The sequence below is a fragment of the Cervus canadensis genome, chromosome 1 (assembly GCF_019320065.1).
Source record: "Cervus canadensis isolate Bull #8, Minnesota chromosome 1, ASM1932006v1, whole genome shotgun sequence".
Lineage (NCBI taxonomy): Eukaryota > Metazoa > Chordata > Mammalia > Artiodactyla > Cervidae > Cervus > Cervus canadensis.
In genome coordinates, this window is record NC_057386.1 from 45,593,265 (window position 1) to 45,615,963 (window position 22,699).

Below are 22,699 nucleotides of genomic sequence, written 5' to 3' on the forward strand. Positions count from 1 at the left end.
GCCTTCTCTGGAGTAGTAGTACACTACATGATAAATCACTTCCTTCATCCCCTTACTGTATGTCATTAAGAAGGTTTGTTTATCCCAGGGGGAAGAGCCCTCTTAATCTCTAAGTAGCTCTGTCTCACCTGGAAAGATTACTTGTCCCAGGTGAAGAAGTCTGTGTTCCAGGCCATAAACCTGAAGTAGATGTTTAAGTCCTTGGCTTATTACCTAGGCAGGGGAGGTGAGTCTAGGTGGGTGGCATTCCTCAGTGGTTGGTGTGAAAGATGTGACACATAAGTAGCTTAGTGCTTCGAAAGTTAAAATCCTGGAAAGATGTCTTTTCCCGTATAAAATGAGACCAGAATCCTAAATCAGATTTTTTTTAGCTTTTTTTTTTAATGTACATTTCCTTCTTGCTTTCTTTAGGAATTAGCAAAAAAAAAAAAAAATTTTTAATGTGTTCCAGCTTGTCTTTTTTTTTTTTTTTTTAATGTATTCCAGCTTGTCTTAACTGTACTTGTTGAAAAGCAAGGAATGGATTTAACCCTAAACTTAACCCATTGTTAAAGGCTGGGGTGTCTGGGGGAGGGATGTGATAGAACAATCCAGAGAAAGAGATTCTTCCTCCTCTTCTTACCCTTCCTTCCCTCCCTCTCCTCCCCTCCCTCTCCTCCCACCTCCAAAGAGCAGCTCAAACTGTCTGCATCTAGACTCCTGCCAGTGCCCGCTTTGGGCTTTTATTGAGGAAGACAACATTTTCTTATCACTGGTGAACCAAAAGTGGATCTCCAACTGGTTGGAAGTTCCAATACTGCTACAAAGATGTGAAAAAATACAGAACTGTATTTGGGGGAGGAACTACCCCCTCTTTAGTCTGGGAGTTAATTCCCTTAGGCTGTTCTTACTCTTTTTAGCTTCCTCTCCTCCTCCTCTTCTGAACCCACGTACTTTCCCACGAGAACTGTCTACAACACTGACAGTGGAAAGGCTGGAGGAGGAGCAGAAAGTCAGGGAAAGGCCTAGAGCTGCAACTTGGACCAAAGTAGGGAGCTGTTTTATATTTATATTCTAAAATTAGTTACACATTTTGATTTACATGTATCAGAATTGTCTTTCCTGATGGATGTCAAGCAGCAGTTCTGGAAATGCCTTAGAGAATGCATATTAAAGCTATAAATTTTAAATAGAGCCTCTCTTGATGTTCTTTTTGTTTGGCTTGGTTTTGCATTTTTAAAATCTCATTCAGTTCTGAGGATGTGAGTTTTCTCAAGAAGAAAGATTGGGGTTGACCAATCATCTTCCTGACATTTTTGCCAAAACTATTCTCACCTCTTTGAACTTGGTCAAATCATTAGTCTCTCATAAGACAATAAAGAGGTAAGATAATGTAAAATCTTATGGTGATACATCGTTAAAGACAACTTTTGTTCATCTCCTTTAATAAACAAGCAATGATGTCAGTAATACAAAAAACAGGGATTAAAATTTCTGGTTCTAAATGCAATTTATATGCTTCTTTTGTTAACGTCATTGTGAAGCTGGTGAATTTGCCTAATCTGGTACAATTCAGGAGTCCAAATCTAGGTTTAAATTTTGCACTTGTTGACCCACAAAGTGAAAATCTCAGTGTTCAGCATTGAAATCTTTTTAATATTTTAATTTGGTAATTGTTAGACAAGACAAAGAGGTGGTAATAAACAAGTAGAGTGGTATGAGAAGTATCTGACCAGCCTGAATAAGAGGCAGAAGCTGAAAGATAACACTGTTGTCATAAATGGTACAGTTATACTCGGTAAATGTCTCTTTAGTGTTAGTGTTAGTGTTAGTCGCTCAGTCGTACCTGACTCTTTGTAACCCCATGGACTGCAGCCCACCAGACTCCTCTGTCCATGGGATTTCCAGGCAAAGTATACTGGAGTGGGTTGTCCATTTCCTTCTCCAGGGGATCTTTCGAACCCAGGTCTCCTGCATTGCAGGCAGATTCTTTACCATCTGAGCTACAAGAGAAGCGCATGTTGCTTCTTATCTTCATTCCCTAGCAGTGTGTGCTCTTTTCCATATAATACAGTGAAGACTAGTTACTTGGAGCTATCTAGCTCCTGCTTTTATTTTATTTAGTTATCCATCCTCCTGAATTGGGACTGAAATAACCATCCTTGTGAAGACAGAAACTGGAATAGAGAGGTGAAATGACCACCAAGTTGAGGGTTTTAGCCCGTCCCTTTTCACTTGGTGATAGTCCCTGTGACTCCTAGCAAAGCAGGAAAGCCTCTGTCCCCTACGGTGTTTCCTGTGAATTGCTTCCTAACTTTGCAGACCCACGTAGGATGGGGGTGGGAACACAGCACAGCTAGACATTGACTAAACTGAAATTCTAAAACCCGCAGCACCTCCTGTCCGCAGGGTCTCTTTGTTTGGCTGCTCAACGATAGAAGCCCTTCTCCCCTTGTATCAGAAAGAGCTTTCCTTGAACTGAGTACTTGGATACCTTTTGAGTGAATGCCAGCCTCCATGCTAATAATCTTCCTTCTCCTTTCCTCCGCACAGCTGTCGCTGAAGTGTAGAGCTCCCGAGGTCTCCCAGTACATCTATCAGGTCTATGACAGCATCTTGAAAAACTAATAGACTGGCCCAGTGCCCTCCAGCCACCCTGTGACCGGTGCAGGCCAAGAGCTCTTTAACTGGAAGAAACTGTTATCGCCATGTAGAATCTGAACCTGAACACACCGAGGCTGTCCGCCAAGGTAGTGACTAGTCTAACCTGTGCTAATGTTAGGACGCCGCCTGTTGGATAGTGTTAGCTTCCTGTGACCGTCTGTAACCACTGCTTCGTCAGTCCCCACCTCGCGCCACCCGCTGCTGTCCGTCCTTACTGTGGGCTTCTCCGTGCTGTCCTTACAGTGGCTGCAGTTTTGAGTGTAGTTTGATATTTTGTAATCGAGAGCTCGTTTCAAAAGCAGAAAAAGACAACAAAAAAATATTAAAGCAAGGAATAGTGTCACTGAAACGTGAACTGCACTTTATTGTTTTATATTTTTGTACATGTGAGAAATAGAGGGAATAGTGTGTAGCTGAGAGAAGTGTTAAGACGACTGCACAGTCCTGGAGGGAAGAGACGCAGTTTCTTGCCACCCTGTGGCAGTCTTGTTCCTGATCACTTTCTTTTCTCTCCAAACTCCTTTTCCTGTGATTCCTCCTGCCCTGTATTTTCATCTTGTTTGATGCGCTGCAGCCAGAAATAGTGGTCTTCCTTGAATGGTGCTGGAGGGTGTAGGAAATGGGGCCTGATGGCACCGAGCCTGAGAAGGAGAACTTACTACAGTCCTTTTCCGAGGTTGAATCCGTGAATAAACTGATGAAAGAATTTCAGAAATCAAAATGCCCTCCCCCCATCTCCTGCTCTGGATTTAATTTAATCTCAGGTCCAGTTCACATCTAAAATTTTGGTTTTAGAGTTGAAACAGACTTACTTAAAATAACAACTCATCCAACCTTGTTTTTCTAAAAAGAAAAAAGATAAAAGACTAACAGGATGTTACGGCCTGAGGACTGCTGACTGTTTCAGTAGCAGAGGTGGGGGCTGGGTCTCCGAATCCCCGTCAGAGTTGTTCTCACCGCGGGACCCTCTCGTTGACTTTCTTTCCTCGATGCCTTTCTCTTACCTTTCCGGTGCCTGCTTCCTCATGGCTCCCACACTCCATGCAGATGCTGGCGCTCCATTCATTGGCATCTGGTGGCAGCAGAGTCTCTGTCCAGGGACTTGAAGGTAAACCCTGATGCCGGAATGGAGGCCCCTCGGTGCCGGAGGCCAGCAGGGTGGGTGTGGGGAGGAAGTGAGCTGCTGGTGCCCACAGTCCTGCCTCGGCTCTCTGATCCGCTCGGCGCTTGTGTTGCTTAGGCTCCCAGGCAGTTGAGATCACCTCAGAGGGCCAAGCCGTCCTTGTCATCTCTCAAAAGATCAGGAAACGTGAGAACCCCTGCCCCCCTAGACACATTGGGTGTGGCTGTCAAAGCGTGCTCTGTGCCCAGAACACCAGTCTGTCCAGCAGGCTTCTCTGTTTCACCTGTGGGCACTGCTGCTGCCCGGCACCCAGGATTCAGGGTCCATGACTGAGACTGCTGCTCAGATGCCCCTGCTCTCATCAGAGGTGCCTGGGTCCAAGACCTCACGTGGGACTTGGACCTAAAAGTGCGTCCAAGAGGCAGAACCCTAGAAAACAGCAGAAAGTACCCTGTTACCCATGTTGCAAGTGAAATGATCCTGACTCGTGCCACTTGGAGAGCTACGGGAGCAGGTCCCCCAAAGCAGTTTCTTAGGCCTTGACACTCTCCACGAGGAGAATTCTTGGGGCGAGGGACAGGAACCCCGCAGGCACGTGAAGAACAGGAAATGGCCCAGGATGCTGGGCAGGGGTGGGTGAAGCTCTGTGGTTGGGAGATTGCTCGTGGAGTCAGTGCGATGCAAGCAGTGAAGAAGGTCCCCACTCCAAACGCTGCGTTCTCGCCTCGAAGCAGACCGCAGTCCCAGGCAGCAGAGCTTGTGGCAGGGTAAGCAGACGGGACAGTGTGGTACGGAGACCACAGTGTGTCCCTCCACCCCTGAAACCCGGCTCCTCAGCCTCCCCGGCAGTCATGGGCCACAGCTGGACTTCTCAGCTGACCCGGCCGGTCTGCCAGCCCTCCGCTCCTTCGAGAGGCCGTCTCCTGGTTTGCCCCTGAGCCGCTGGGGAGGGATTCTGCTTCACGATTAGGACCCCTCTCCTGAAGAGGCAGAGCCTGTCCCTCCACTGCAGTGTCCCTCGGGGCCCGTTTCAAGCTTGGCCGAACCGGACGAGCGGAGGTTGCCCTGCAGTCCCCTGTCCGCCGCTGCAGCCTGTCTCTGTAACGTCAGCGGGCACCTCACAAAGGGCATGGCAAGCGCGCACACACCCGGAACTCTTGCTGGTCAGAGATTCCCTGAGTGTCTGCCCTCGCCCAAGCCTGTTTCGTGTGTCTGCATTGCGAACCTTGGGACTGGAGAGAGGGGGAGGGGGGTAAGTGTTGCCCTGAGAAAACTTACCATTCTTTTGTTGTTGGGATCTGTTCTGGGGGAGGGTGGGGGGCAGGGGAAGCTTGACTTTGTGTTCATCAATAAACTCTCATTTACACAAAATGAAGTTTGTGCTGCGTACTTTGTTCCCAGAACTGAAACTCGAGGACAGAACACAGCGGGCCAGGGGAAGGATGGGGTATTAATAACCATGCTATTAGAACTTGCCTTTTGGCTGCCCGGCCCTCCCGGGGGTTTAGCCAGATGAAATGTGGAGATGGGCCTGAGGAAGCATCACACGCCTCAGAGGCTCCTGTCTCCCCAGCCCCCGCTGCCGTCACCACCACCATCACCACTCAGGCATCTCGCTGCAGGCAGTGCTCGGAGGAGCCAGTCCGTCTTCCCTGGCAGGTCCCCTCCAGGACCCAAGCGGATGGGCCAGGGGCAGGAGGAGCCCAGCAGAGCTTCCCATCAGTGTCCTCTCAGCCCAGACGTTTCACTGACCCACTCATAAGAAGCCTCTTGGATCTGCACTGGGGGCCTGCATGTTCCCAAGTGGATAGAATTCTGCTTTCAATCAAGCTTCCCAAGGAGTTCAGATCTAATCACCTGCATTTGTGTGGCTGGGGACACGCGAGCCAGGTGTGGTCAGGCCGAAGGCGCTGGCCCTGGTTCTGATGACTGGACTCTGAAGTCTCCTACAGCCTGGCATGGGGGAGCGAGGCTGAGGGGTCCCGTGCCCAGATGGGACCCCTCAGTCACCAGTGTAGGGGAGGTGCACAGGGCTGCTCACAGTAACCGCTTCTCTTACGTGGATGTTCAAACACTATGAAAACTTTATCGCAGCTAGGAACTCTTGGGCTGTCGCCACATGCTGGCTACAGTTGGCCCAAGTTCTAACTGGAATAACTGGCAGGGAAGTGGGGTCAGGGTGGGCTTTGTGGAGGTTCAGAGTCAGAGATATGAAGAGGGATAGGCCTTACTGAGATCTGATTGGATTCAGCAACTAAGAATGTCAGTTTTGGCCAAGAAAATCCTTAGGGCAGAAGCTCTTAACTCTTGGGTGCACATTGATCACATCCTAGAGCTCTCATGAAAGGCTGACAATTCTTAGCCAGTTGGGAAGGGCCTGGGACAACCTGCATTTCAAAAAATTCCCCAGGTGTTTCTAAAAGGGCAGGGTTGAGACTCCCTGCCAGAGAAAGACACCTGTTTGCCTACTGCCTCTCCTGGAGTAACGGCACTCTTTTGGCAGCTGAAAAATGGCAAAGCACTCCTGCACAAGATGCCTGCCTGCCTGTCCCGTGAATTGAGAGTGTTATCCCCATTTTTCAGGTGAGAGGAGGTAAAGCCACATCTTCTGACCCTCTGTCTTGATTGCTGCTTTTCATCCCACTCCTTTGAGCCACCAGGCCAAGGGCCAGCCTTGCTAAGCCCCTACATCCCAGTGCAGTTCAGTCTCCAGAAGCAGGGCACAATGGCCAGAGACCTCCTCCTGAGATCGCCTGAGATCCTCCTCCGACCGAATGCGAAGTTAGGAAACACTGAGCCCTCAGGTGCGTTGCTCCTGAGGCCACAGGAAGAGCTGAGGACTCTGGGTTGGAGCCTTCCTACTCCCACCCCAGGCATTGATGCTTTTTCTGGTTTTGCTTGGACCCAGATTTCTTTTCCCTGCCACCCCCAGCTCCAGGAGGCAAGAGAGCCTGTTTATTTTAATACCTGGTGTGGCACTTAGGAAAGATCACACCTCCCCCGTTGTTACCCATTTCTATCTCCTGAACACTAATCCTAGAATCCCCACCAGCCCCCAGACATGTTATTAGCAACAAGGATGTTTCTTGAAAAGTTTCCGAGTTGGCTCCAAACTTGTTATCTCAGTTTCTCATTTAGCTTTCGCCCTGCCATTCTTGATGCTGCCAACAAGGGGAAGGCTAATTTAGCGATTGTTTAGACCCAGATGGACTTAATTTCCAGAAGTATCCTTGAGACAGGACTGCCCCAACACTCTGGGGCTGAGAGAACTCCACTCCCCACCTTCTTCCGTGGGGTAGGTGTTAGAGGAGAGTGTTCAAGTCTAGCCTCTGGCTTCCCCTCCCTTGTTTCATTCATTCTCCACTTACGGTTAAAGGCCCCAGGATCTGGCCAGACAGCCTCTGAGAGCCAGTGGGATCCTCGGCTCCGAGGGAGCAAGGGCCGAGTCCCAGGTTCAGGTCTTTGTCCTCTGGGCTTCAGAAGCTGTAGGTGGGCTCACATCTCCCATCCCTTGGAGTCTTTCATTTGCACCTCAGGTGTCTTCAGCTGAACCGGAGCCACGGACTATGGACAGAGCCTGTCGGGTTTTTTTCACCAAGGTAATCCTAACCATAGAGAAGAGTGAACAGGCTCCTAGGAGTGTACAATCCTTAGCCCAAAGTGACTCAGCGAACCAAAATGACTTAACCAACCAAATCTTAAATTCAGGCAAATTTTGTATTTTATATTAATTGAATGGGTTGGGATTTCAGATATAATGCTTCAGGGACTTCTCTGGCCATCCAGTGATTAAGACTCCTTGCTCACACTGCATGGGGCACGGGTTCAATTCCTAGACAGGGAACTAAGATCTTGCTTGCTGCGTGGTAAAAAAAAAACACTCTCTCTCTCTCTCTCTCTCTCTCTCTATATATATATATATATATATATATATGTATTTGTTGTTTAGTCGCTCAGTCATGTCTGACTCTGCGACCCCATGGACTGTAGCATGCCAGGCTTCCCTGTCCATCACCAACTCCCAGAGCTTGCTCAAACTTGTGCATTTAGTCACCAATGTCATCCAACCATCTCGTCCTCTGTTGTCCCCTTCTACTTCTGCCTTCAGTCTTTCCCAGCATCAGGGTCTTTTCCAGTGAGTCATCTCTTTGCATCAGGTGGCCAAAGTGTTGGAGCTTCAGCTTCAGCATCAGTCCTTCTAATGAATATTCAGGATTAATTTTCTTTAGGATTGACTGGTTTGATCTCCTTGCAGTCCAAGGGACTCTCAAGAGTCTTCTCCAACACCACAGTTCAAAAGCATCAATTCTTCGGCACTCAGCTTTCTTTATAGTCTAACTCTCACATCCATACATGACCACTGAAAAAACCATGGCCTTAACTAGATGGACCTTTGTTGGTAAAGTAATGTCTCTGCTTTTTAATATTGCTGTCTAGGTTGGTCATAACTTTTCTTCCAAGGAGTAAGTGTCTTTTAATTTCATGAGTGCAGTCACCATCCGCAGTGATTTTGGAGCCCAAAGAAATAAAGTCTGCCACTGTTTCCACTGTTTCTCCATCTATTTGCCATGAAGTGATGAGACCGGATGCCATGATACTTTTTTTCTGAATGTTGAGCTTTAACTTTTTCACCCTCCTTCACTTTCATCAAGAGGCTCTAGTTTTTCTTCACTTTCTGCCATAGGGTGGTGTCATCTGCATATCTGAGGTTATTGATATTTCTCCTGGAAATCTTGATTCCAGCTTCCATATAAAGCAATCTATATATTGTTTTAAATTACTTATCACTACAAGCCAGTATGAGGCCCTATAATGAACCTGTGGCTCTGTGTTCCCCCAGTGGAGTTAAGCTGAGAATTCTGATAAGCCTGGCTGCAAAGTATGTGTGAGCATTGCATGATTTTTTGTTTCTAGGTTTCCTTGGGCTGAAACAGAACTAGAATATACCTGGGGGCATAGACAAATTCTGAGATCCTTGGGCAGAGGTAAGAATGAAATATTTTCAGAAATGGTGGGGGGACTGGTAGTGCCCTGGACGATTTAATTAAGAGTCTATTGGTTGACCCCGTTGCAATCCCATAGCGCCAGTAAACCCGATGTCACCAGAACAAAAGTGGCACTGGGGGAGGGGGTCCCTGCTCTTCTTGCCCCTGAATTTGCTTCTAGCTGCTGCCCTGACTGCTCTCAAAACCCTACCCCAGGACCTGGGAGCCATCCTAGCATAAATAGAAATGCTTTCCCGGGGGGGTTGTTCAGCCTCCCCTTTGAATGGCTGTGTCTGTAAAACAAAAGAAAAACAAAAGGTCACGCAGTGAGACTCCATGCCGGGCACTGTGTTGTGGACTCCGCACACCGCAGGCTTATTTGTGCCTTGGGGACAACTCCACTTTGTAAATAAGGCATAGAGTTCGGAGAGGTCAAGTAATTTGCCCTCAGTCACAGAGTAAGTGGTAGGGCCAGGATCTAAATCCAGATCTGCTTGATCTGAACCCCAGGCTTGTAACCACTGTGCTCTGTCTGGACAGGAGGGGAAGGGCAGCAACAGGGAGGGCGCTCAGCCCTCAGGGAGGAGGAAAGCGGTTCTTTGCGGAAGCTGGGGCCCAGGTGCATACCAGAAAGTATAGAAAGTTACACAGTGGGGGATGTTGGGTCCCAGGGTGAAAACACTTGAGAGATTTCTCCCAGCTTCCTCCTCCTCCTCCCTGCACCTGCAACGCTGACCAGGTTGCTGGCCTGCTTCAAAACCGTTCCATGCATCCCAGTCAGACAGGTCTAGATCCAAACTCCTTACCAGGCAACCAAGGCCTTTGGGACTTCACATCAACCAGCCTCTCAGCCTCCTCTTGTATTTCCAGCCCGCTGTGTCTGGTTCCTGTACTCCCTTCTCAAAGCCCTGAAATGGTCCCCAGCTTCTCTGATCTGAAGCCTTCCTTGTCCATGACCTCCCTGCCCTGGCACCCCAATCCTACTTCTTTCAAGGCTCTTTCCTTGAAAGTCGCCTCCCCTGAAGCCTCCACTGACTCTTCTCAATACTCGGCAGGTTCCCTCTGCCCTTCCTTCCGGACCTTAGCTTTGCACACAGGGCACACATCAGCCGCTTGTGTCTGCTTCTGGCCTCCAGGTTAAACTGAGCATCTGCCAAGCTCCTCAGCAGCTGCCCCGCTACAGACTCCCAGTCTTTGATTCTGCATTTTATGCTTCAATAAGACCAGTCACTCAGCCTCTCTTGGCCTCAACTATCTCACCTGTAAAACGGAGGAAACAGAATCTACCTCATAGTATTGGTAGGGTTGACTTTGAAGACGCAGGCAAAGCTGGGAGCCCACTGTCTGGCACATAGTACCTGATCTTAATTGTCAGCTACCTATGATCAGTGACCCTGACCACGATTTCTTTAGAATAAGCTCACGGACGATTCTGCCCTGGACGCGGGCAAACGCTGGCATCTCCCCGTCTGGAGAGGAGAGGGGAGCAGTCGTTTCAGGGCATGGAGGTCATGCATTGGCTGCGGATGAGCTTTGCTTTGCTGGCCTCTCTGTTTTTCTCTCACTGAGGCAGTGAAGGGTGAAAGCGACCACCCTTGGCGGTGACCATACCTGCGGGGTGGAGGAGAGGAGGCTCGATGCCCTCTAGCACGCGGTGGGCGCCCATTCAGAACTGAACGGGGAAGGGTCAGAGCAGACCTAAACCTGGGGTGTGTGGTAGGGGTGGGACGGTGGGGTGGGGTGGGATATGGAGAGAAGCAAGAGGAAGCAAGAGTCTTTAGGGCTTCTCCGGTCCCTTTCTTCCGCCCCTCCAGGTTGGAGTTAAACACATCGCAGGGAGAGTCAGAAGGGGTGAAGGTCGAGGCTCGGGATGGAAGAATTGGTCCCGCGCCGCCCCAGTGCAGACGGCGGGCTCAGGGACCCAGCGGAAGGCCGGCCGGGCACGCCCCCCCGCCCCCCCCGCTCCGCGCCCGCCGCCGCCGCCTCCTCCCGGCGCGAGCGGGCGGCGCGCTCCGGAGGGAGAGCGGGGCCGGAGGAGGTTTGCTACCCCCTCGGCGGCCAGCACCTGTCCCGCGCCGCCCCGCGCCCGCCCCGCGCCCGCCCGGACTGGGCATCCGGGGGCGCCAACACCTTTCTCCCCCCGGGCCGGGGAGCCAGCCAGGGGGCAGCGCCGGAGCCCGGGGGGAGCGCGGCCCCGCCGGCCGGCCGGCCCGCCCGGGCTGGGGGCAGCTAGGACGGCCCCGGGTAAGCGGCGGGAGGCGGGCGGGCCAGGGCCGGGCTGGGTCGGTGGGGGTGTGTAGGGGGGCCGGCCGGGCCGACGGGGCCAGGGACGCGGAGGGAGGAGGGGGCCGGCAGGCTGGCTGGGAAGCGGCGCGGGGCGGCCACGTGAGCGCTGGTGCGGGGGGTGGGGGGTGCCTGCAAGGTGCTGGAGGCGGAGAGCCGGCAGGGCTCCGGCCTCCCCCCGCCCCTCCACTCCTACCAATCAGGTCGTAGGGAACCCAGCATCCTCCGACGCCCCCACGCACCCACCCACTCCCACATGAATGTGACGGGGACCAACAGCGGGCCGACGTGGTGCCTCGGTCCACTGGACTTGTAAACCGCCCCCCTCCCACGCCCTCAGCTTGGGACTGGGACTCAGGTGTCCGGGCCCCCGGCAGGGGAACCAGAAGCAGGCTTTGGCCCAGTGTCTGTCCCCGGGCGCCGTCTGCAGACTCACCGCAGAGCACAGGCCTTGGGGAGGGAGGCTGAGGGGTGCCTGGGCCCTGCTTCTCTGGACAGTCCTCTTCCACCACCACCCCACCCCCCGCAGCTGGGGATGTTGGACTAATAAACACTCAGACCCAGGACCCCTGCCTGGGAAGCAGGAGGGGGCCCACGTTCACCTCTGAGTCAGGGACGGGACCACACTCGGGCCTGCTGGGCTCCGGGAGGCTGTCCCCAACCCGGGGGCCGCTCGCTGCACCCTGCTCCTTGGCTGCAGCACTGTGGTCCCGCTTTTATTCCCCAGCTCTTCCCCCAGGAAGGATTGATTTCAGGGCAAGGGAGTATGTTGTCCAGGAGAATCTGCAGGTAGGGTACAGCCTAGAGACCTCTTAAGTTGCCACACCCAGGGGGAGACCGGAAGTCTTCCGCATCCTTTGCCCTCTCTTCTTCCCCTAAGATGCCCCCCTCCCCAGCGTGTGCTGGTTATGTAATTAACCCAGCTGAGGCTCTCTGCCAAGCTGACAGGGTCCAGGGATGCCTGAGGGGCCCAGGGCCCTGGAGGCGTTTACGGGGAGGAGGGGCTGGGACTTCCCCACGTTGGGAGCGCACAGAAGTAGAGACGCTCTTGGGAAAATGGCACTGCATGGGGCAGGAAAGAGATGAGGGTCCTAGGCTTAACTGACAGCTCAACGGGCTACACGGTCTTCACGTTCCTGAATTTTTGTTTGTTTGTTTTCACCTGCAATAAAATGGGGCAGGATTGCACACACACACTACATATATGTGAGCAACAGTGCAGCAGTGCATAGTGACCCATCAGGGATGGCTAGGAGGTCCCCCTGGGATCGTGGAAAGCCTTTGATGAATGAAGAGCCCCTCGCCCCTGTTTACTGACCACCTCCTCAGTGCAGGCACCGTGCATGCTCAACCTCATAACACCCTGTGAAGCTTCTTGCCCAAGATCACACTGTAGGTGAGGGGCAGAGCAGGGGGTCCAAAGCTGGTGGGTCTCACCCCAAATCCTGCCTGTGGTTTACTCGGCTGTGTGTGCACATCCATGCCAAATGGATGGGGTCCTCTGAGCCAGGCCAGGCTGAGGGACGTTCGGCTGTGAGCTGCCCACACGGGAAAGGGCACATACTGACAGAGGAAGTGTGCACGCGTGCTGGAGGCTGTGGCCCTATCAGCGCCCCGCACGCCCATCTGTCCCAGACCCGTTTAGCAGACGGGAAGTCTCGGGCACATGTACCTGCTTCCCTGGTCACCATCCTCCACAGAATGAGAAGGCACCTGGCTAAAAGGTTTACTTGAAGTAAACCTCTTCAAGTAGGTAGGAAGTAGGGGCTCATGACCCTACTTTATATGTGTGCAGAACATGGCTCAGATTGGACAGGCCATCTGCCCCCTGACCCGCAGCTAGGAAACATCAGAGCTGGGATTTATTCCCACACTGAACTCACTGGAAACTGAGCAAGCAAGGAGCTAATGAAGCCATGTCAAGGTTCCACCCCATAGAAGCCCATTCCTGGGCACCTGCTGTGTGCCAGGCCCGCTGAGCTCAAAGGTTGCCAGGGAATCAGACCCAGCCCTTGGCCTGTGACCTTCGCCAACTAGAATCATTAAATTTGGAAGCTGGGAGTACTCCGACATTGTAGAAAGGAGTACACTGTAGAAAGCCTTTCCCAGCTGTGTGCCTTGGGCTCATTTCTTCCTCCCTCTGAGCCTTCTCTCCAAAGTGGGAATAACTACCACCTGGGAATATTGTATTGACTATGGATAACACTGGAAAAGACCCGGATGCTGGGAAGGATTGAAGGCAAAAGAAGAAGGGGGTGGCAGAGGATGAGATGGTTAGACAGCATCACTGACCCAATGGACATGAATTTGAGTAAATTCCAGGAGATAGAGGACAGGGAAGCCTGGCGTGCTGCAGTCCATGGGGTTGCAGAGTCGGCCATGACTTAGCCACTGAACAACAACAGCAAAGATAACCACATGGGTGGGCTGACCTAGAGTAACCGCTCAACACGTGTCACGCGCCAGAGCCAGAGCCATCCTCTAGTCCAGGGGTTCTCAGCAGGGGTTGAAGGTGGCAGGTGGTGGGGAACACACTTTGGGTCATCATAGTCCCGAGAGGCTGCTGCTGGCAAGTACCTCCTGGCAGCCAGGCACCTAAAATGTCCTGCTCAGTGAAGAATTCTCTCTCCACGAAAATGCCAGGAGCACCTCCACTGAGGACCAGGAGGCTGCAAGGTGTCGTCTTATTCTGGGCTCCGCGGGAAAGCTGGGGCTTGAAACAAGGCTAGTGCTCTGTCCACTCCCCTCTGCAGCCTTGCCTGGGGTTTGGGAGTCGGACTGGCCAAAAGTCAGTTCATAACACAAGTCAAGAAAGCTGATTCCCACTAATGGGATGGAGGGCAGAGAGAATGGAAAAGAGAGGAAGGAGAGGTTCTGGATAGATGGGATAGGAGCTCTGGAAAAAGGAGGATGAGACGTCCCAAGTGGCAGGAACAGCTCCAGCATGGTCCCCAAGGTGGAAAAGTGCAGGATATCTGTCCCAGGAGAAGCCAGCCCACCAAAGCCTGCCTCATCCCCACAGGCCAGGTGGAGTCCGCAGAGGGCCCTGGGCAAGCAGGGGGCAGCGGTGATGGGTCCTGACGGTGGCTGAGCCCCCAGCCCCTGGAATATGCAGCCCGGGGGAGCCCCAGGCAGCGGCGAGGACGCGGTGGCGGAGCCGGGCGGGAGGCATGGTCTCCACCTACCGGGTGGCCGTGCTGGGGGCGCGAGGCGTGGGCAAGAGTGCCATCGTGCGCCAGTTCCTGTACAACGAGTTCAGCGAGGTCTGCGTGCCCACCACCGCCCGCCGCCTCTACCTGCCTGCTGTCGTCATGAACGGCCACGTGCACGACCTCCAGATCCTCGACTTCCCGCCCATCAGCGCCTTCCCGGTCAACACGCTGCAGGTAGGGGGGCGTGGTGCGGGGCCGGGGCGGAGGTGGGGCTGGGCGCTGACCCTGCTGCCAGCTTGGAGAGCTCCCCGCTGCACCACCCGCCACTCTGCTAAGAGCTTTGCCGGGATCCCATTCATTTGTGCACTGGTTCATCCAACAGATATTTGAGGAATGTGGCTCAGGTGGTAAGAATCCGCCGGCAACGCAGAAGACCCAGGTTCTGTCCCTAGGTCGGGAAGATCCCCTGGAGAAGGGAATGGCAACCCACTCCAGTTATTCTTGCCCGGAGAGTTCCATGGTCGGAGGAACCTGACCGGCTACAGGGGAGTCGCAAAGAGTTGGACACGACTGAGCGACTCACCCTTTCACTCTCAATGTGTGCCCGGCCCTGTGGTAGGCACTGGGGTGGAATGGTTCTCAAAACAGAGAGCACTTGGCCCTCAAGGAACTCAGTCTGGTGAGAAGACAAACAGGCAATTATATTGATGACTGTCATGACTGGAGGGAACGCAGGGAACTAAGACAACCCTTATGGGGGCATCCATCCCACCACATGTGTCAGAGTGGGGGTCACGGGAGGTGATGTCTCAACTGGGTGGGATCTGGGCAGGTGAGGGGCAGTGGGGAGAAAGACATAGAGCACCAGATGCCTATTAATATTCTGGGCTCTGCCTCCCATGGCCTCAGACCCACATCATCTATAGAAGGAACGGCAGAAGAAAAGGCTGGGACTGGGAGAGGTGTGTACTCAGAGGCTGGAGACCCCAACCAGGTCTCTTGCTCAAGGGCCTGTTCTCTTAAGTGATACTCTGTCCCCTGACCTCAGAACTGGCCCCCGGGGCAGCCTTTCCTGCTGGGGTTGGATTCAGATGCCCCCGGGCCCCAGCTCACAGGGTCCCGCCTGCAGGCCCGGGTCCTCCTTCCCTCTCTCTTGGTCTGGCTTTAGAGGGGGTCAGGTTGGCTCACTGAAAAAGCCCCTGAGCAGAATGCAGAGTTTCTCCAGGAAAGACAAACATAGAGGAGGCCCTGAAGTCAGGGGCTATAGCTTGGCCAGTTGTCACTGTGCAAATACAGTAATTTCTCGGATGGGGCTGGGGTGGGGTGGGGCTCATACTTGGCATTGTCTCAGCAACTCCAGGCAGGACGGCTTTGGTCCAACCTCAGGGACACCTATCTCTCCCAGGTCCAGGGGTGTCCACGCCTCATCCCTGGGGAACACTGAGGTCAGGGCAGTGGGTTCAAGGTCAGATGCTCGGTCTCCTCCAAAGAAGGCTAACAGTAACCTGAGTGAAAGCTCAGCTTCTGCTCTGGTCCTGTGCATTGAGCCGGGTTTATTTTTTCACATTTTGTTGTGTGTTTTCATTTCATTTCAATTTCGGCATTGATAAGATCCAATTTAAAAGCCCAAACTTTATGTTTAAAAAAAAAAAAAAGGCACACTCAGAAATCTCAGCCCATTGCCGCCCTCCCCACCCTGATTCTTGCTCCACTCTCTAGAGCCATTCTCACTGGTTTTTTAATTCATACTTCCAGGATTTCTTTATGCAAATAAGAAAATGTATTCTTATTCCACTCCGCATCTTGCATTAACCTGGAGGTCTTTCCACATCTGTACTTTAGAGATCGCTTCTTCATTCTTTTTTTTTTAATTAAAAAAATTTTTTTAAGTATTTATTTTCACTGTCTTAGTGTTTTTAGCTGTACTTTTTCATGTTGTGTGTTGTTATTTGCTTATTAATTTATTTTAATTGGAGGCTAATTCCTTTACAATATTGTAGTGGTTTTTTCTTCTTCATTCTTTTTTTCATGGCCTCACTGTATTCCATTGGAGAAATATATGTGGAATCCCTTCTTGCTGGACAGGTGGGCTGTTTCCAAATTGTTGCTTCAAAACAATGCCACAGTGACTAGGCTTGTAATAGTCATGTTGTACATGTATGTGTTAGTCACTCAGTTGTGTCCAACTCTTTGCAATGCTGCGGACTGTAGCCCCTCGGTCCATGAAATTCTGCAGGCAAGAATACTGGAGTGGGTTGCCATTTCCTTCTCCAGGGGATCTTCCTGATCCAAGGATAGAACCCAGGTCTCCTGCATTGCAGGCAGATTCTTTACCGTCTAAGCCACCAGGGAAGCCCGCATGTTGTACATAGGAAGGTATGTGTGTAGGATCAATTTCTAGGAATGGCATTGCTCGGTCAAATAATAAATGCAGCTGGAGTTTGAAAGGTGCCACGTTCCCCTCCCCTTCTGTTGGGTTAGCCAAAGTTTGTCCATGTTTTCCCTTATAGTAAACAGATAACCCTAACCCTAAGGTATTGTGGTCAAAAAAACAAACTTTTTGACCAACCTAATATAAAGGTGCATATTTTGTGCTCCTTTGAGAGATGTTACATGAGTGCTTGTTTCCCTAAAGCCACCAGAATGTATTGTCAAATTTTTGTATTTTTGATAGTCTGAAAAATGAGCTAGGATAGTCTCGGTGTACTTTTTATTTACATTTCTGATTATGAACGAAGTTGAGCATCTCTTCATATGTTTAAGGGCCTTTGCTTTCCTTTTTCTGAAAACTGTCAATGCCTTCACCCATCTTTCTGTTGGATCATTGGCCTTTTTCTTCCTGGTGGACCCTGAGTTTTGGACTCTCCGAGGATGTCCAAGGCTTCACCCATGGAATACGAGAAAGGGACATGGTGCCAAGAAATGCTGAGACAGGATCCGGCATGCCCCAAGGAACAAATAGTAGAAATCCCAGTGGCTACTGTCTGAAAGAACAAACACATTCTTCCCCAATATCAGAAGAGAACCAGCCTAGGAGGGCAGCATTTCTAGGGTCTGAGCCTCAGCTGTTGCTTTTGCCGTCCCTCTCCTCCTATCAGAGAAGGGAGTGGAGGTTAGAGGGTGTGTGCGACCCACCAAAGGAGTGAGCAGCAAATGCATGGCTGGCACCCAGGTGGCTCCCTCAGCTCCCGTGTCCTTGGAGCTGGACTCAGTTTCCATGGCTCCTTCTCTGTCTTGACACAGCCCCAAGATGGCCCTTTACCATCTGGAATGCTGCATGGTGCTCGCTGGAAGGCAGGCTGAGTTTTCTTGCTTGCTCCCTTCAATCAGGGGTGAAGGGACAACCCAGCCAATCAGGAGCCTTCTTCCTCTGCTTCTTCGGACCCCCAGAGAGGAATGGGTGGGAGGCAGCCTGGAGGGCCCCCTTGAGGAGGGAGCAGGTTGGGGGGAGCAGTGGGACTGTCACCCTCGAAGGCTGGCAGCTGTTCCCTCTCCCCAGCAGAGAGCTGTTCCCTCTCTGCCTGTTTCCCCACCCCTCCCACTTCTTACTGATTGCTACTCCTTGTAGTGAGATGCGGGAGGAACGGCGAACACGCGGGGTCCCAAGCTCCCCAGAGGTCCCCATGTTCAGTGGACTACAGTCTATTCTGGCCTGAGAAGCCAGTTCCTGGTTTCCTGTGGTTTCAGATTTGTCCTCAGCATCCCCACCCCCACCCCCCGCACCAAAGTTAAAACTCAGCACAAACAAAAGATGCCACATCATCCCCCTGGAGAAATCCACTGCAGCAGCTTCTAAGCCTTTGAGTTGGGAAGCACTTGTCTGGAGTCAGACTTAACTCTCCCCCACTGTTGCCCAAGCCTCTCCCCTTTTCATCCTTCTCTGCAGTGTTAGAGCCTGCTGCAGTCCTCCAAACCCGGTCCCTACCCCAGTTTAGCTCATAAGCTGGTGCCAGAGACAGGCCTGCACCTCCCTGTAGTCTTTTCCTGGGCTCTGGTTCCTAGAGAAAACCCTCATCCTCCGTGTCCTGGGAGGTCTCTGCCTCGCCAAGCTTCCAGGAGCCCCCTCCTTTCCACACATTGGCTGCCTTCTGCTGCCCTTGCAGTTCTCATCTGCTGGCAGGTTAATTGGCTAATTAATCTCTTAAGGAATCTTCCCTTTAGTGCACTCAGCTTTGCCAGGGGCCTGTTCAACTTGAGCTGCAGCCCTTTCCAGGAGAATTTGCCACTGGTGTTTCAGGAAGTTCCATCTCCCTGGAGCTGCCCTGGGGCCCTGGTCTAAATCAGCCCCCAGTAGGCATCCAGTCTCAACCTTTCTCTCCGCAGGGCTGCTGCTTCTCAACCTTGGAGGCAGAGAGATGCAAGCAGAAGGGGCACCTCAGGCAGCAATGTAAGGGCAGCGTTACAGGCAGGAATTGGGTCCAGGTGGGGTTCAGGACCATGGAGAGTTCTCCAGCCTAGGCCGTGCCATCCAAGAGCCCGCTAAGAGCCTACAGGTGTGAGGCACCGATGGGAAGGGGGAGGAGGTATGTAAAAATGAGGAAGGCTGGGTTCTGGTCCTCTCAGGAGCTCACAACAGAATGGGGGACCTGGGGATTGAGAAGGTACAGAGCTGTTGCTCTGACCAAGGTATCATGCAGCTGTTCTAAGAATATAGAAGATGAAGAGTCCCTTACTTGCAGGAAAGGTTCTTGGAGGAGGAGGAGGCATCTGTCCTGAGGCCCAGGGAGACAGGATTTCAACAGGTCCAACAGCTAGCTCAAGGCTGGGCTCTTAGAGGCATCTCATAAATTTAATCGAACAAAGGACTAGATGGACCGATTGGGGCACAAAATGGGACCAGACAGAACTCAGCTCCAGGTCTGCACGGGACAGACAGTGGCCCTGGAAGTCAGACAGTGTGAGCTGACCTATCCTGGCCTGGAGGTGGGGAAGGTGTAGCACTGAGCACTTACATTCTGCCTGGGCCTGGCCTCCTGGAGACAGGAGGCTTAGGGTGCAGTGGCCGCTGAGAGTGCTGCATATCGCTGGAGGTGGCAGGGGGCGCAGGGAGCCCTCGTGGCTGCTCTGACCTTGGTGTGGTTGGGGGTGTTGCAGGAATGGGCAGACACCTGCTGCAGGGGACTCCGGAGTGTCCACGCCTACATCCTCGTCTACGACATCTGCTGCTTTGACAGCTTTGAGTACGTCAAGACCATCCGCCAGCAGATCCTAGAGACGAGGTGAGGGGCTGAGATACACTCCACTGCCACTTAAGTGGATGCCCCCGTGCGGGCCACTTCCTGTGAAAAGCGTGCACGGAGGGGGGCAGGTCAAGTACCTCTGGTTCCCACACATATAGTTACGCACACACGCCATTTTGCTGTCCCTGTTTCTGTTAACCCCTTTTGGGACCCTTACCATGGGCTGGCTAGTCTAGTGCAGTAGTTAAGATCAGAGGTTCCAGGAAGGAGACTTCCAGGGCTTCATAACTAAGCCAGCCTCTGTTTCCTCCTCTGTACAATGGGGAGAACATTATTATTACAAATGCTCTGCAGGATGCTGGATGTAAGTTCCCCCACCAGGGATCGAATCCATGCCCCCTGCATTGGGAGCGGGAGTCTTAACCTCTGGGCCACCAGGGAAGTCCCGGGGAGAACATTAATAACCTACCTTTTTTATGCCAGTCATAGCGCTGCGCCTGGAACAGAGGGATGGTAGCAGTAACAGGGATCAGGCCCAGCCCACCCTGCCTTAGGTCCGGGGGTTGTGAGACGCGAGACGGTGGGGTGCTGAGCGGGCTTCCCACCTCGGCCCGCAGGGTGATCGGCACCTCCGAGACGCCCATCATCATCGTGGGCAACAAGCGGGACCTGCAGCGCGGACGCGTGATCCCGCGCTGGAATGTGTCCCACCTGGTGCGCAAGACCTGGAAGTGCGGCTACGTGGAGTGCTCGGCCAAGTACAACTGGCACATCCTGCTGCTCTTCAGCGAACTGCTCAAGAGCGTGGGCTGCGCGCGCTGCAAGCACGTGCACGCCGCCCTGCGCTTCCAGGGCGCGCTGCGCCGCAACCGCTGCGCCGTCATGTGACGCGGCGGGGCGCGGGGCGCGGCGCGGGCGGAGAACTCCGACGGCGGAGCGTGGGGCCTGCGACGCCCCCGCAGCCACGCACCTCCCCCGGGGGGAGAGGGAGCATCCCCGCCACCGCCCGGTCCTCACTCCCGCGCCTCTCCGCCCGAGGACGGCCGCCTCTAGTGCTGTAGTTCCTGTGGTTCCCGGCCCGGCCCCAGGGGCGCCGCGCCCTCCGGGATCGGGGTGCACGCGCGGGACACCCAGGGTGGGGGTGGGGTGGTGCTGCCTTGGCCGGATCCCCCCACCCCCCCCACACACCCGTCTTCTCCAGAGAGTGTGTGTGTGTCTTGTCATCGCTCCGCCTCTTCTTTCCCGGTGTCTGTCTGTCCGTCAGCCCACGCGTCTGTTGGTTCCCCACCCTCTCCACCTTCCAGCTTCGTTCACAGGGCTCTCGTTTCGTCCATCCCCTTGTCGCGGATCCTGGCAGCTTCTTGGTGAGGCCAGCCTTCTGACCGTCAGCATCGCCGGCACAGGGCAGAGAGATGCGGGTGGCCCGCGGACCACAACCGGGGTCCGAGGGTTGAGGTCCTAAGGTCCGTCAGGGGGAGAAGGCTGAGCTCTCCCCCTTCCAGGGAGACCTCCCCGCCCAGCAGCTCCCCCAGAGACACAACAACCTACCTTCCAGCCTTAACACGATGGTCCGTCCCTGCCGGGTGCCCCTCACCCCCTTCCTGACCCTAAAGCCAGCTCACCCCCTGGGTTAAAAATTATTTTTTTTCTTCTTGACAGAATGTGGAGAGGGAATGCCCCAAATGATAGATTTATTTCCATGATGCCAGCTTCCAGCCCTCTGTTCCCTTCTGGCTTGGGTGGTCTGCCAGATGGGGGGTGTGGGGGGAGGGGCTGGTGTTGGGCGGGGTGGGGGGGGCAGTCAGGTTATTTCAGCGAAGACTCTTGTTTATTTCCCCATCTGACCCCAAGCTGACTGCCCCAGACCCTGCCTGCCTTGAATCTCAGACTACCCTGATTAATCTGGGAAGGGGCAGAGCCACAAAAAGAATTATGCACCCCCTTGCTCCCATGCTTGGGGGTGATAATGCCGGCAACCCTACCCCCAGACGGAGGCCCTTGGGATCTGATGCCCCCTTGTCCCAACACCTGGTGGCATTATCCCCTGACCCACTCCACCCCATTTTCTCCAGCTGCCTGGCCAGTTTCTACCTCTCGTCACCAGAGCTGATCACTGTCAGTTTTGTACCGACTTAGAAATAACAAAGGAAATGAAGACACTAGGAGTGGCCTGAGGAGATTACTGGGGGACTTGGAGGGCGGGAGAAATGGTGCGAGCCCCCCCGCCTCCGGGCCAAGGTCTTGAGGCTGAGCCATCAGCCCTGCTCTGGTGGGAGGATAACGAGGTCCCTTGTTAGGAGACAGACAGAACAACCCAGCCCCGAGTTAGCCGAGCTGTGGATCAGGTAGCCCAGCGTGGTGATGGAGAGGAGTGGGTCTGGGTGGTGGGTCTGGAGGGTCCTGGGTTACCATCCAGATCCAGTGTGAGAGGGAAGCATTGATTCTTCCACTTCCCCAGGTGATGCCCCCTCCGCTTGCTGGGTTAACGCAGCCCCACCGTGACTGCCCTCGCCCTGGGCGGTCCCATATCAGGGTTCCGGTCCCTGCTGTGCTGCGTGACTTTGGGCAAGTGACCCACCCTCTCTGAGCCTCCCTCTGAAGCAGAGGAGGTGGCTCCCCTCCCCCACACCTTGGAGTGGCCGGGAGGGTAAAGAAGAGGGCCTGCCCCCTTTCTCCCCTACATCCTTGCCCTCTGACTCACCAGGGGCATGGGTGAGGGAGGGCAGCATCTCACCTGCCCTGTCGCCTTTACTCCCAGCTCTGGGGCACCTGAAGTGAGGGTGAGGGACCCAGGCCTCTGGCTGGCCCCCATTGGAGCCGTTGGAATGTACCGCCTGGCCGGCCCCCCCTCACCCACCCTCCCACCCCCCACTACACCCCAGATCTTTGATTTTGATTCCTTCTGCTCCCATTCTGAGTCTCTGTCCTCCTCCCTGCCCCGCTCCCTCCCCAGGGTTTCCCACCACAGGGTCTGGAAGTGTGTGTGACGCCCATTGCGCTGTGATTGGAAGTCAGATTAAAAATCAGGGAGTGTTTTCCCTCGTTTCTGTACCGAGGTGTCGGCTCAGTTCCTGCCGTGGGGACAGAGGGGCTCCCTACGGGGTCTGTCTTCTGAGCTCCAGGTGATGAGGGGGCCTCAGTCCTAAAGCCCGGGTCAACCAAGAGAACAAAGGGAAAGGGAGAGTTGGGACTCATCTCTCTCCATCTACCCTGCCTCGGAACCCTCCAACTGATCAAAACCATCCAGGGGATAACATCTCTCTGCCACCTTCTTGGGAAAACTTTCATAAGTGGACTCAGGCCCAGCTTCTGGTTTTGTGTCTTCCTCGCACT

General features: G+C 53.5%; 2 protein-coding genes across 5 annotated transcripts in view; both read left to right on the forward strand.

Annotated features, from left to right (window-relative positions):
• Window positions 1-2,992, forward strand: part of AP2B1 (adaptor related protein complex 2 subunit beta 1) — a 109,358-nt gene extending 106,366 nt beyond the window's left edge. For all 4 annotated transcript variants that reach the window (XM_043481061.1, XM_043481084.1, XM_043481070.1 and 1 more), the window contains one exon: window positions 2,533-2,992. In XM_043481061.1, coding sequence (XP_043336996.1) covers window positions 2,533-2,607 — 75 coding nt within the window. In that variant the 3' untranslated portion in view covers window positions 2,608-2,992. The remainder of the gene's footprint in view (window positions 1-2,532) is intronic.
• Window positions 2,993-10,732: 7,740 nt separating this feature from the next.
• RASL10B (RAS like family 10 member B) lies at window positions 10,733-22,417 on the forward strand. Its single transcript, XM_043481095.1, has 4 exons — window positions 10,733-10,995; window positions 14,057-14,420; window positions 19,281-19,405; window positions 19,984-22,417. The coding sequence occupies exons 2-4, from the start codon at window positions 14,205-14,207 to the stop codon at window positions 20,252-20,254; spliced, it is 612 nt and encodes a 203-aa protein (XP_043337030.1). The 5' UTR covers window positions 10,733-10,995; window positions 14,057-14,204; the 3' UTR covers window positions 20,255-22,417.
• Window positions 22,418-22,699: the final 282 nt, after the last annotated feature.